This window comes from Carlito syrichta, unplaced genomic scaffold (genome assembly GCF_000164805.1).
Source record: "Carlito syrichta isolate Samal-C Ts95f unplaced genomic scaffold, Tarsius_syrichta-2.0.1 Scaffold317482, whole genome shotgun sequence".
NCBI lineage: Eukaryota > Metazoa > Chordata > Mammalia > Primates > Tarsiidae > Carlito > Carlito syrichta.
In genome coordinates, this window is record NW_007261578.1 from 60249 (window position 1) to 72141 (window position 11893).

The 11893-nt window shown below is 43.0% G+C and overlaps 1 protein-coding gene across 1 annotated transcript in view; it reads right to left on the minus strand.

The window, feature by feature from the left end:
- The window catches only part of NEK1 (NIMA related kinase 1), a 159493-nt gene that overhangs the window by 55228 nt on the left and 92372 nt on the right, over positions 1-11893 (minus strand). Inside the window, exons 23-24 of the mRNA XM_008074769.1 lie at positions 10176-10238; positions 9870-10098 (exon numbers count right to left, since the gene is read on the minus strand). Coding sequence (XP_008072960.1) covers positions 9870-10098; positions 10176-10238 — 292 coding nt within the window. The remainder of the gene's footprint in view (positions 1-9869; positions 10099-10175; positions 10239-11893) is intronic.

Below are 11893 nucleotides of genomic sequence, written 5' to 3' on the forward strand. Positions count from 1 at the left end.
CATTTAGAGTATGCTGGCTGTGGGTTCTCGTAGATGGCTGTACTATTTTGAGGTATGTTCCTGTATGCCTAGATGTTTGAGGATTTTTATCAAGAAGGGGTGCTGGATTTTATCAAAAACTTTTTCTGCATCTAAGATATAATCATGTGGTTTTTGTTTTGACATCTGTTGATGTATTTAATTACATTTATGGTTTTATGAATGTTGAACCAGTCTCGCATCCCAGGAATGAAGCCTACTTGGTAACGATGGATGATTTTTGAGATGTATTGCTGAATTCGGTTTGCTAGGATCTTGTAGAGAATTTTAGCATCTATGTTCATCAAAGATATTGGCCTGTAGTTCTCTTTCTTTGTTGGATCTTTACCTGGCTTGGGTATCAATGTGATGTTGGCTTCATAAAATGATTTGGGGAGAGTTCCATCTTTTTCAATCACCTGGAATACCTTCAGTAGGATTGGTATCAGCTCCTCCTTAAATGTCTTGTAGAATTCTGCTGGAAAGCCATCTGGACCAGGGCTTTTTTTTGTAGGAAGTTTTCTTATCACATAGTCGATTTCCTTGATTGTTATTGGTCTATTTAGGGTCTCAATTTCTTCTTGTTCCAACCTAGGTAGTTTGTGTGATGTCAGAAAGTCCTCCATTTCCTTAAGGTTTTCAAGTTTGCTTCCATACAAGTGTATGTAGTAGTCTCTAGTGATATTTTGTATTTCTTCAGGGTCAGATGTGACTTCATCTTTTGTGTTTCTGATTATGCTTATTTGGCTTTTTTCTTGTTTTTTCTTGGTCAGTCTAGTTAGGGGACCATCGAACTTGTTTATCCTTTCGAAGAACCAGCTTTTTGTTTCATTGATGTTTTCTATTATCTTTTTGTCTTCTGTGTTCTCGATTTGGGCTTTTATTTTGGTGATCTGAATTCTTCTGCTGAAAATTAGGGTTTTTGTGGTCTTGCTTCTCCAGCTTCTTTAGGTGGCTTGTTAGGTTGTGAATTTGTGTTCCTTCCATTTTCTTCATGTGTGTTTGTAGGGATATAAATTCCCCTCTTACTACAGCTTTCAAGGAGTCCCAGAGATTTTGGCAAGATTTTTCTTCGTTTTTGCTTCCAGGTATCTCTTGATCTCTGTTTTGATTTCATCATTGGCCCAGGAGTTGTTTATCATCATGCTGTTTAGTGTCCATGTCTTTGTGGGTTTTGGGGGGATTTTGTTGGTGTCAATGTTTATTTTTATTCCACTGTGGTCCGAGAAGGTGCATGGTAGAATTTCGGTCCTTTTAAACTTGCTTATGCTTGATTTTTGGCCAATTACGTGGTTGATCTTAGAATACATTCCATGCGGTGATGAGTAGAATGTATATTCTGTGGTCTTTGGATGGAGTGTTCTGTAGGTATCAATTAAGTCCATTTGGTCCAAAGTCACATTGAGGTTCCGGATCTCCTTGCTGATTTTTTTGTCCTGATGATCTGTCTAGGGTTGTGAGTGGGGTATTAAAGCCCCCAGTTATGAGGGTGCTAGAGTCAATATCTTTCTTTAGTTTTCCTAGAAGTTGCTTTATGAAAGTTGGCACACCTATGTTTGGTGCATATATGTTTAGGATAGATATTTCTGGCTGACGAATTGAGCCTTTTATCATTATGTTGTGGCCTTCTGTATCTTTTTTGATTTTTAATAGCTTGATGGGTATTTTGTCTGAAATTAAGATCACTACTCCTCCTTTCTTTTGTATTCCATTCGCCTGAAAGTTTGTTTCCCATCCTCTTACTTTGAGTCTGTGGGTGTCGTTTCTAGTGAAGTGAATATCTTGAAGTCAATAGATTGTTGCCTGATGATATTTTATCCATTTTTCCATTCTATGTCTTTTCAGTGCTGCATTTAGTCCATTCACATTTAGGCTAATAATTGAAATGCAAGAGTTGATCCCTGTCATAAGGCTCTTACAGAGTTGTTCCTGTTTGTTGTCTTTCTTTGGGTTTTGGAGTTGGCTCGTGTGTTTTTAATCTTTTGCCTGTACTCTTGTGAAGAATGTTGTTGTTCTTTTTTTTTTCCTTCTGTGTTCAGTACTTTCTTAAGTGTTTCTGGTAGAGGTGGTCTGGTGGCAGCGCAGGTTCTTAGGGATTGGACATCTGGAAAAGATTTCAATTCTCCCTCACTAATGAAGCTTAGTTTGGCTGGGTAGGTTATTCTTGGTTGAAATTGTTTATCTTTTAGAACTCTGAAGATAGAGTTCCAGGCTCTCCTAGCCTGAAGGGTTTCTGTAGATAAATCTGCTGCTATTCTAATTGGTCTTCCCTGGTAGGTAGTCTGGCCTTTTTCTCTTGCTGCCTTTAGGATTTTTTCTTTTATAGCTACTTTGTTTAGGCAAATTATTATGTGTCTGGGAGTTGGTCTTCTCATTTGTTGTCTTGCAGGGGTTCTCTGAATCTCATTTGAATTTTTTCTTCCTTGATGAGATGAGGGAAGTTTTCTTGAATGATTTCATGAAATGTTTGTTCCAGTGTGGCTTCTGTTTCTCTCTCTGCCTCAGGAAGCCCAATTACTCTTAGGTTTGGTCTCTTGAAGTGATCATTCATCTTTTGTAGGTTTTATTCTGTCTTTTTGAGCTTCTTTTCTATGCTTTTGACAGTTTGGGTTAGTTCTGTGTTTTGGTCTTCGAGCTCTGAGATTCTTTCTTCTGCTTGGCTGATTCTGCTTTCCATGCTTATTAGTCTGTTATTCATTTCCATCACAGTATTCTTTACTGCTGTTATTTCTGACCTCAGCTCCTTCCTATTTCCTCTTGTCTCTCCTCAATTTTTTAAATTCTCTCCATTAATGTCTTGATGTCTGGGTTTGTTGCATGTGACCAGTCATTCTGGGGGCTCTTCATTGTCTGTGTTCCAGAATCTGTTTTCTCAGTGTCTGATCTCCCAGGGGTCTGTGTGAGACCTATATTCTTCTTTTGGTTTTTCTTCATTTATGCGGTTTTTTTCCCCTTCCTACTTTTTCCTTCCCTCCACATCACTGTCTTCTTTAATTCTGTTATTCAGGGGTAAAGGGATTGGTTTTATTTCTGTTTGTTCAATCTCCTGTTCTTTATGATGCCCTCTTACTTTGTTCAATTCTGGATTGCACTGTAGGTTGGGGGGGGTCCTTTTTGCAGTTTTGAGATTTACTTAAGGGGGGAGCTGTGATTCAAAATCTATGCGGGTCCTGGTATTTGCTGACAGGTGTGTGGATAATCTGGAACCCACTTCCCACTGCCTTGGAATCTGTCCGTGCAGTGGGGCTGTAGGTTTACTCCCTGAAATAAAATGTGGTTAGCAGAGGGAAGAGAATGGAGCAGACAGTGGAGGGAAGAGGGGGGTGGAGAGATAGAGGAGTAAGGGGGGAAACAAACGAGTATACCAACAAATGGAGAGAGAGACCTATACTGAAACAGATAAAAACAATAGACCACAGCTACAGACGAGACAACTCCCATACAAAAAAAAATAAAACGTATAGTGATGCTGACATTCAAGCTAACCAACCACCTTATTGGTGCGCTGTTCCTCTATACAAAGATATGGTTTACAGAGAGAAGAAAAGAGAAGAAAAGGAAGAGAAAAAAAAAGGAAAAATACAGTAGGAATAGAATTAAGTCATTAAACTAACAGAATCAATGAAGCACACTCTGAGACTTTTTGGTTAAGTCCAATGTCCTTTCAGCTCTGATTTCTAACTTTCTTTTCAAGCTGGTAAATTAGTTCACAGTTAGGGTCAGTTGCCCCTGGCCTGCTGTGAAGGACAGTTCAGATCACCCTCCGTTCACCACTCTGGCCTGTGTCTGTTTTTCAAGCTTGCTTCTCCCGTTTCAGTGTTGTTACCTTGAATTGCCAGCAGGAGGTGCTATCTCAGCTGCTCGGCCCAGAGGGGGTGGGGCCGGACAGGAACCGGCAGAGACTGGAGATGGATGCCTGCCTCAGGGCAGACGGCAGGAGACTTACACAGGCAGGAAGTCTCTGTTGCAGGAGGTGTCAGCCATCCCAGCAGATCTTCCCTGAAGGGGCTTCAAGGACTGAAGTCGTGGATTGCCTCTGGCCTGGGAGGTGCGATGTGCTACCAGCAGCGTTGTCTGCGCTGCAGTTGCTGTCCAGTCCGCTGCGATGCCCCAGCGGTGGCAACGGCCGAGCTCCGTATGAAGAGCAGGCTGCGAAGTTGGGGTTCGCAGCCCCCGGGGTGAGAGCCAGAGACCCACTTCAGTTCTCCTTTGCAGAGGGTTTCACAGACCAGGTTGCCCCGTCGCCATCTTGCCGGAAGTCCTGGTATAATTTTTATAGCCCCCAATTTGTCACCTCTCCTCCTGAAGTGCTCTCTGCTTTCTTTTGAATCCACACCATGTTCTCCTGATTTCCCCAACTCTGTTTCTCATTTTCTTTTCAAAGTTCTTCCTCTGATGAACACAAGAGTTTCACGTGAGGCTCTTAAAAGTCTGCTGACTCATGTCTCTTAAATACAAGGTTTGACAACTAAGTTTGTGAACTAACTCTAGAAAAAGTGCTACATGCCTCACTGCTGAACATCACTATGGTCACCTTCAAAGTACTCCCCTTGGGAAGCTATGCTCTGACACCAGTGCCTAGTCCACCCCTAAAAGCAATTCTGGAACTCTTCTTCTGGAATGACCATCAGAGGTGTCATTGTGAGAATGTTGGAGTTTGAATTAGAACAATGAACAAACACTAACTTTTTTGTTAAACTTGACAAGAGTGGACGTAAAATTAGGGATGTGTTAGTCCAAGTTTATGGTGATAATGTCATGAAGAAAATGGCAGTGTACAAATGATTAAACGGTCTTCTGAGGGGAGAGAAAGCATCACTGATGGAGAGAGGTCAGGACAGCCAGTAATGAGCAGAACTGATAAAAATATTGCAAAAATGCATTAAATTTTGAGTCAAAATTGTTGGCTGACTGTGAGAAACACAGCAGACTAAGTAAGCATCAATAGACAAACAGGAAAATCTTTTTTTTTTTTTGAGGAAGAAAAAATTTTAAATGAAAATCTTGCCATGAGACAGGTATGTGCAAAAACAGTCTGAAGGAGCTCTTGTATTATGACAACGCATCGGCTCACGTAGCACTGTCTGTGAGGGTGTTTTTAGTGAGTAAACCAATAACGATGTTGGAACCCTCTTCCTACTCAACTGATCTGGCCCCCAATGACTTTTTTCTTTACCTGAAGATGAAGGAAACACTGAAAGGAGGACATCTGATGGAATTCAGGACATCAAGGGCAATACGACAACAACTCTGATGGCCACACCGGAAAAAAAGTTCCAAAATTGCTTTGATGAGTAGACCAGGTGCTGGTGTCGGTACATAGCTTCCCAAGAGTAGTACTTCAAAGGTGACTGTAGTGATATTCAGCAATGAGGTATACAGCATTTTTTCTAGGATGAGTTCACAAACTTAACTGTCAGCCCACATTCATCCTCTTCTCTCTATGTCCTTTCAGTAACTGTTAAGGTCATCATTAACTTTTGCCTGGGTTAGTACACTAGCCTCTAAACACTGGCCCTGAGGATGTCCACTTCTTCCTTAGATGGCACAGGGCATCCAGAGTTATGCCATACCCTAAATAACCAAAAGGTCTGGACGAAACACATAACACAACAGCTTCAAGACAATGGACAGCAGATGATGAAGAACTAGCTCTCTGAGAGAAAACACAAACGCAGGAGCCCTACTGCCTGCTCCCCACTCTGCTGCCCGGGAGCGTTTCCAGGTTGTGGCCAAGGCAGGGAGCACCCACATGACGTTCACAGACTCCCTGCATTCAGGATAGAGCTGGGATGCTCAGGAGACCAAGGAATCCCAGCCTTGAGAACTCCAGAGATCAGCAGAGGGCAGCCCTTGCATATCAGCAGAGTACTGAGCTGAGCCCACGAGAAAACTACCCAAGGTAGGCAAAAAGCACCCAGAAAGATTACAGGGAACACAGCACATGAAACAGTGTCTATTCCCACAGGCCAGACTGGAAAACCTGATAATCCCTGTGGCAATAAGTCGAGTACTCAGTGTGTCTTATCTCCATAGTAGGGAATAATTAGCATTAGACTAAACATGGTGCCCATCTCACATCACAAATATTAGAAATAAGACACAATTGGATCACTCTGAGTCCAAAAGTAACCTAACTGCATTCCAGAACAAATCTCCAGAATAATTACAGAAATACAAAATTACCTAGTACCCACCAAGGTAGGATTCACAACGTCTGATATACAACCAAAAATTGCCAAGCATGCAAAGAAACAGAAGAATATGACTGTTAATAAGGAGAAAAAGTAATCAACAAAATGGACCCAGAACTGAGACAGAATATAGAATTAGCAGGTAAGAACATAATAAAAGTGTTTATAACTGTATTCCAAATGACAGTAAAAAGTTAAGACAAGACATGGCAGATATAAAAACAACCCAAATTAAACTTCTACAGGTGAAAAATACAAGATCTGAGATGAAAAATGCACCGAATGGGATTAATAAAGACTATCATCTATTGAAGACAGAGCAACAGAAGCTATCTAGAATGAAGCATACAAAGAAAAGAGGATATAAAACAAACAGCAACACCGAGATCAAGACAAGTAAATGTGAGTCCCCAAAGGCCAGGAGAAGGGGGCCCAGAAAAAAATACCTGAAGAAATAATGGCTGAAGAGTTCCCCGTGTGGCAAAGCTATAAGCCTACAGATCCAAGAATGAACCTGTCAGTGAATCCCAAGGACAGGGAACATAAAGAAAACCATTCCGAGGCACTGCCCAACCCTACTGCCCAGAACCAGTGACAGCAGGTGTCCGAGAAGCAGTCATGTGACGAGCAGAGGAACAAGACCAAGGGGTGGCTTTCTTGGGGGGAATAACATGAGAAGCCGAGGAACAACACCCCTAGAGCCCTGGAAGTAAACGCGTCAATGTAGCACTCTACACCCAGAGGAAGTATCTTTTAACAATGGAGGCGAGCACTTTCTCAGCGCACTGAAGGAGCCACGACCTTCGGCCGCAAGGGAAACGCCTCGACCGCGGAACCCGGATCCCAGCCAGGGAAGCGGGAGCGCCAGCAGCAGCGCATGCGCGAAGGCCACGCTCCCGGCGGCGGCGGCGCGCAGAGGGCGCCCTGGCGAGGTAACCCGGAGGACGCTCGCATCGCCTCCCTCCAACCGGGACGACATGCACAAGGCAGCTACCTGAGAACCGAAGAGAAAGCAGCAGCAGCTGCGCGGGGAAGGCAGACACTCGAGCTGCACGGAACCGATGGAGAACCCGTGTCGCCAAGCAGGACTCCCCAGGCCGAGCTGCAGAGCAGGTCGCGGCTGCAGCAGCCGGAGCTCCAGGAGTGGAGGGGACGGGAAACCCACGGCCCGACAGGAGGGAACACCCCAGTACTTGTCTTTTCCTCTTGACCCTGTCATCGCCTTCCCCCGAGTCCCAGAACGGGGCAGCAGCGGACAACGGGAGCTCGCAGGAGACACACGGGAGAAAGGCAACTTCCTTTCTGCTGGAGGAAACGTGGCAGCAAGAGTCAGCGACGCCCATCACGATTTTTTCCTAACTTCTGGCCGCCTGGCGCCACGTCCACGGCCTGAGAAGTGACTCAAGCCTCAGCGCTCTGGTCAGATGACCACCGAGAGGAGGCCCCTCTGTGAAGGCGGGGAACACAATGCAGTTCAAGAAAGGGACCCCCTCAAGCCATTTATTATTACTTGGAGTTACCCCCATGTGTGCAAGCATGAATCCGACCCCATTCAGTGTATTAAAGACTGAAAACTAAACCAACAGTCTGCTGCTCTGGTCCCAGGCTAGTCAGGGGGTGTACATGCTGAGTAGATCAAACAGCATTGACAGGCTTCGAGAAATGAACTGATCTTGCAACCATGAACCACAGAAGGCAGATAGGAACTCAGGTCTGGCTCTGACTGGACCGCCTGCCTGAGAAAGCAAGAGTACCAGCGCTTTCCACAGGACTCAGAGAAGTCCCAGAGCCTTATAAAGTAAATATTCAAATGTCCGGAATATCATTAAAAACACAAGGAGCAAGGCGCAGTGCCTCCCACCTGTAATCCCAACAACTCAGTAGGCTTAGGCAGGAGGGTTGCTTGAGGCCAGCCTGGGCAACATAGCAAGACCCTGTCTCTAAAAAATAAAATTAGCCAGGCATGGTGGCTCATGCCTATAGTCCCAGCAACTTGGGAGATGAGTTGGAGAATCACTTAGGTCCAGGAGTTTGAGGCTGCATTGATCTATAATCACGCCACTGTACCATTCCAGCTTCAGCGACAAAGACCCCCGTCTCCAAAAAGAAAAAAAAATTACTTGGCATAAGAAGAAACAGCAAAATGTTTAACTCTTATGGGAGGAGACAATCAAAAGTCAATACAAATATAACACCGATGTCAGAATTATGTAATAGAAGATGTCAAAACAGCTATGATGAAAATGCTCCAGGAACCAATAATGAGCACTCCCAATAGCAATGGAGAAAGACCAAGTCTGAGAAAACAAAAGTACAAAAGAAAATGATATGGAACCCAACCTCAGTGTCCAGAAGTAAACTTTTATTGGAAACACAGTCACACTCAACGTGTTGCTGCTTGTATGCCATGGCTGTCAGAGCGGAGAAGGCACTAACAACTCCACAGGGCTGCAAAGCCTAAATATTCACTATTCGGCCACTTAAAGAAAACACTGCTGACCTCTGCTTTGAAGACTCCCCTCTGCCCGTGGACTGAGTCCACACACTGGACCGTGCAGGCTCTGGCCTTGCTGATCTCCCCAAGGGTTCTAGGGTTGTTCTCGGTCCTGAGTCTGAACCCAGAACCCATTCTGACTTCTGTCTGCTGCCCTGAGCGTCAAGCTCCCCGACTGAAGCTTGGCCTGACAGGAGCTTGACGCTGTCAAGCCAAGCTTCAGTCCTTCTCTCCCAAGGACCTCTGGCCTAGCTAACCACTTCTTTTCCCTCAGCAAGTCACATTTTCCAAAAGTTCTTTTCTTGATGCTCCCAAGACTGACAGACGCTCCCAAGACTGACTGACTGACGCTCCCACTCATACTCCTGCAGCGGCTTCTGATTACTGTAGCATAACTTATCATCGGCTCTACTGACTTTTTTCCTTGCCTCCCTTTCCACGAGATGCTAAGTTCCTTAACATGATCATATTCCCACTGCTTGGGAGTGCATGGTGTATAGGACCCAAGAAAGAATGCTGAATAAATAAACAAAATAAATGCTACTGAGGCACTGGGCTTTTCTCTAATGCAAGAAAAAATTCTCAAAAACAAAAACAAAAAACTACAAAAAACCAACAACTTAAAAAATTATTTCAAATCAGACCTGTGCATGGCAGACTTTCCCCTTTAGAATGTAAGCCCCACAAGAGCCATGTTTCTGTCTGGTTCACAGCTGTATTTCCAGTGCTAAGGACCATGTAAGAAAACAGTAGGTTCTCGTAATCATCATTGAACGAATGCTCATGAAGTCAGATCTTCTCCATGCCCTGCTGGATGCCTGAGGGATGCTTGTGAGGTTTTACCAAAATTTACAACTCTGGTTCTCATAAAAGATTATTCTAGTAACAGATGTCACAAATATGGTGTAGAGAGTGATGGTAACACAATTTGCATGTGTACGGTCAGTTCCCTCCCTCACACCACACACTTCTGTAGCAAAGTCCTTGCTGTGACGTCTGAATGGTACTCTCCATTCTTCCCATTTCCTAGGGAAGGGAGACACTTCTACGTCCCCAGAAGAAAACACACGGACTCCCGCCAGCCTCTCTCATTCCCCCAGTGCGGCCAATCTACATGTGGACATGTGCTAGCCCAAGTAGGACATTACCCTTTCTGCACTCACTTGCAGTGACACTGAAGGACGAGTCCAGTGTTGATGTCTCCAGAGGGATCACAAGCTGACCTCCTGGTTCCCACTTCTTGCGCTCAGAGGAAATGGCTTTTTCTTCTTCCAGCTCTTTAGCATCTTCACAGACAACTGTCTCGCAAGTGTCAGACTGATGCTGCTTTACCTTTTCATCTTCTTGAGCTTTAAGATTTTCATTTAATCTACGCAATATTTCTCGCTTACTCTGAAAGTTATAATGCTATACTTTAATATGTATATGATTAAGTAAAATGACAGAGAAACTTTGAAAACTGTACTTACTGAAATAGCATTGTTGGTCCTCTGCATTTCTTCTGAGGTCTCCTGGATATAGGCTAAACTGTCCTTTAAACACAGATAGTTACAGAGTAAGCAACATTGCTATTTCAGAAGTCTGCCTTTAAAAATCTGATATTTGTGTTACTTTTTGCTTTTCATTAAATTGTTCCTTGTGAATTTTTTATTCCTGTAAAAGTTAATACAGCTTACTTCATTATCAGAAATGATACACATTTAAATATTATTAATATACTTAATATGTAGATGGATCAATTCTCAATTAATTGTCATATTTTTGGATTACTGTTCACATAATCATGTTCTTTTCCTCTTTGGCATTTGATTTTTTGGGTAATTTTTGGTTTGTTTTGTTTTTTTTTGAGTTGGAGTCTCACTCTGTCACCCAGACTGGAGTGCAGTTGCCACTCCTGGCCATTGCAGCCTCGACCTGCTGGGCACCTGAGATCCTTCTGCCTCAGCCTTCCAAGTAGCTGGAACTACAGGCATGCACTACCACGCCTAGTTAATTTTTGATTTATTGTAGAGATGAGGTCTCGCCAAGTTGCCCAGGCGGGTCTCGAACCCGCGGGCTCAGGCAATCCACTCACCTCAGCCTCCCAAAGCACTGGGATTACAGGCTGAGCCACCGAGCCTGGCCTTTCTGGTAATTTTAAGACATTGATAGAAATAAAAGGAAAATTCACAGTCTTTTAATTAGCACGAGGAAAAGTTTTGATGGATACAGTAATTCAAGATAGGCTGTGTTATTCTAAAACTGTCTTTATGTTTCAAATACAAATATTCTTAAGCCATACTACTAACATAATTGAGAACTGGCTTTCTTCCCTAAACAAAGGGAGTAACAAAAATGAGTTCTGAGTCATTTGTACTACAAATAACATAAATTTCGTCATTTGATTAGTATTATCAAAGCAATCTAGACCACCTGGAATTTTAGAATATATGAAAAGAAGAAATTAACAGTTATGAAGGAAAAGCATCTAGAAGAGTCAAAGTAAGCATGATTTTCAAAGCTCTTAGTAGGTGGCATTTACTAACATAACAGAGAAAGAAAAACCATTTCGTTACATGGATTACCTCAAATTCTGTAATATTTGAAAATAATTAAAAGGAGTTAGGTAGTGAGTTTTAAATATAGGTAAATGAGACAAAGAACATTTTACCCAGTAACAGTCAGGAATTAGCAGTCTACAACCAGAGAGATGAACAGCTACTTGAGATGGGAGCCTGGAAACCAGGAAGGGAACCACACAGTGGTATCTGAAGTTGAAGTAACAACGCAGCACATGCACACTCGTTATCAGAAAGAAAAAGAAAATAAAGCTACTTGAAGAACAAGCGTTTCTAATATGAAGTTCCTAAGATTGAACAAGAAACTTCTATTTCCCTGCTCAGTCTCATTTTCAAAATAAGCACACTGTAAAAAAAAAAAAAAAAAAAAAGCAGTGTACCAATTTTGCCTGCAAAAATTGATCATTCATAGGCACAGACATCAATTACTACGAAAGGATAAAACATGGTTAATGTTTCAAGGTATCAATAGACTTTATTGTCAAGAGACATTATTTTTAACTTTTTATTTGTATAGACAGGGTTGTGCTATGTTGCTCAGGCTGGTCTCAAACTTGTGGCCTCAAGCAATCCTCCTGCCTTGACCTCCCAAAGTGCTGGGATTACTGGAGTGAGCCACTGCACCCAGT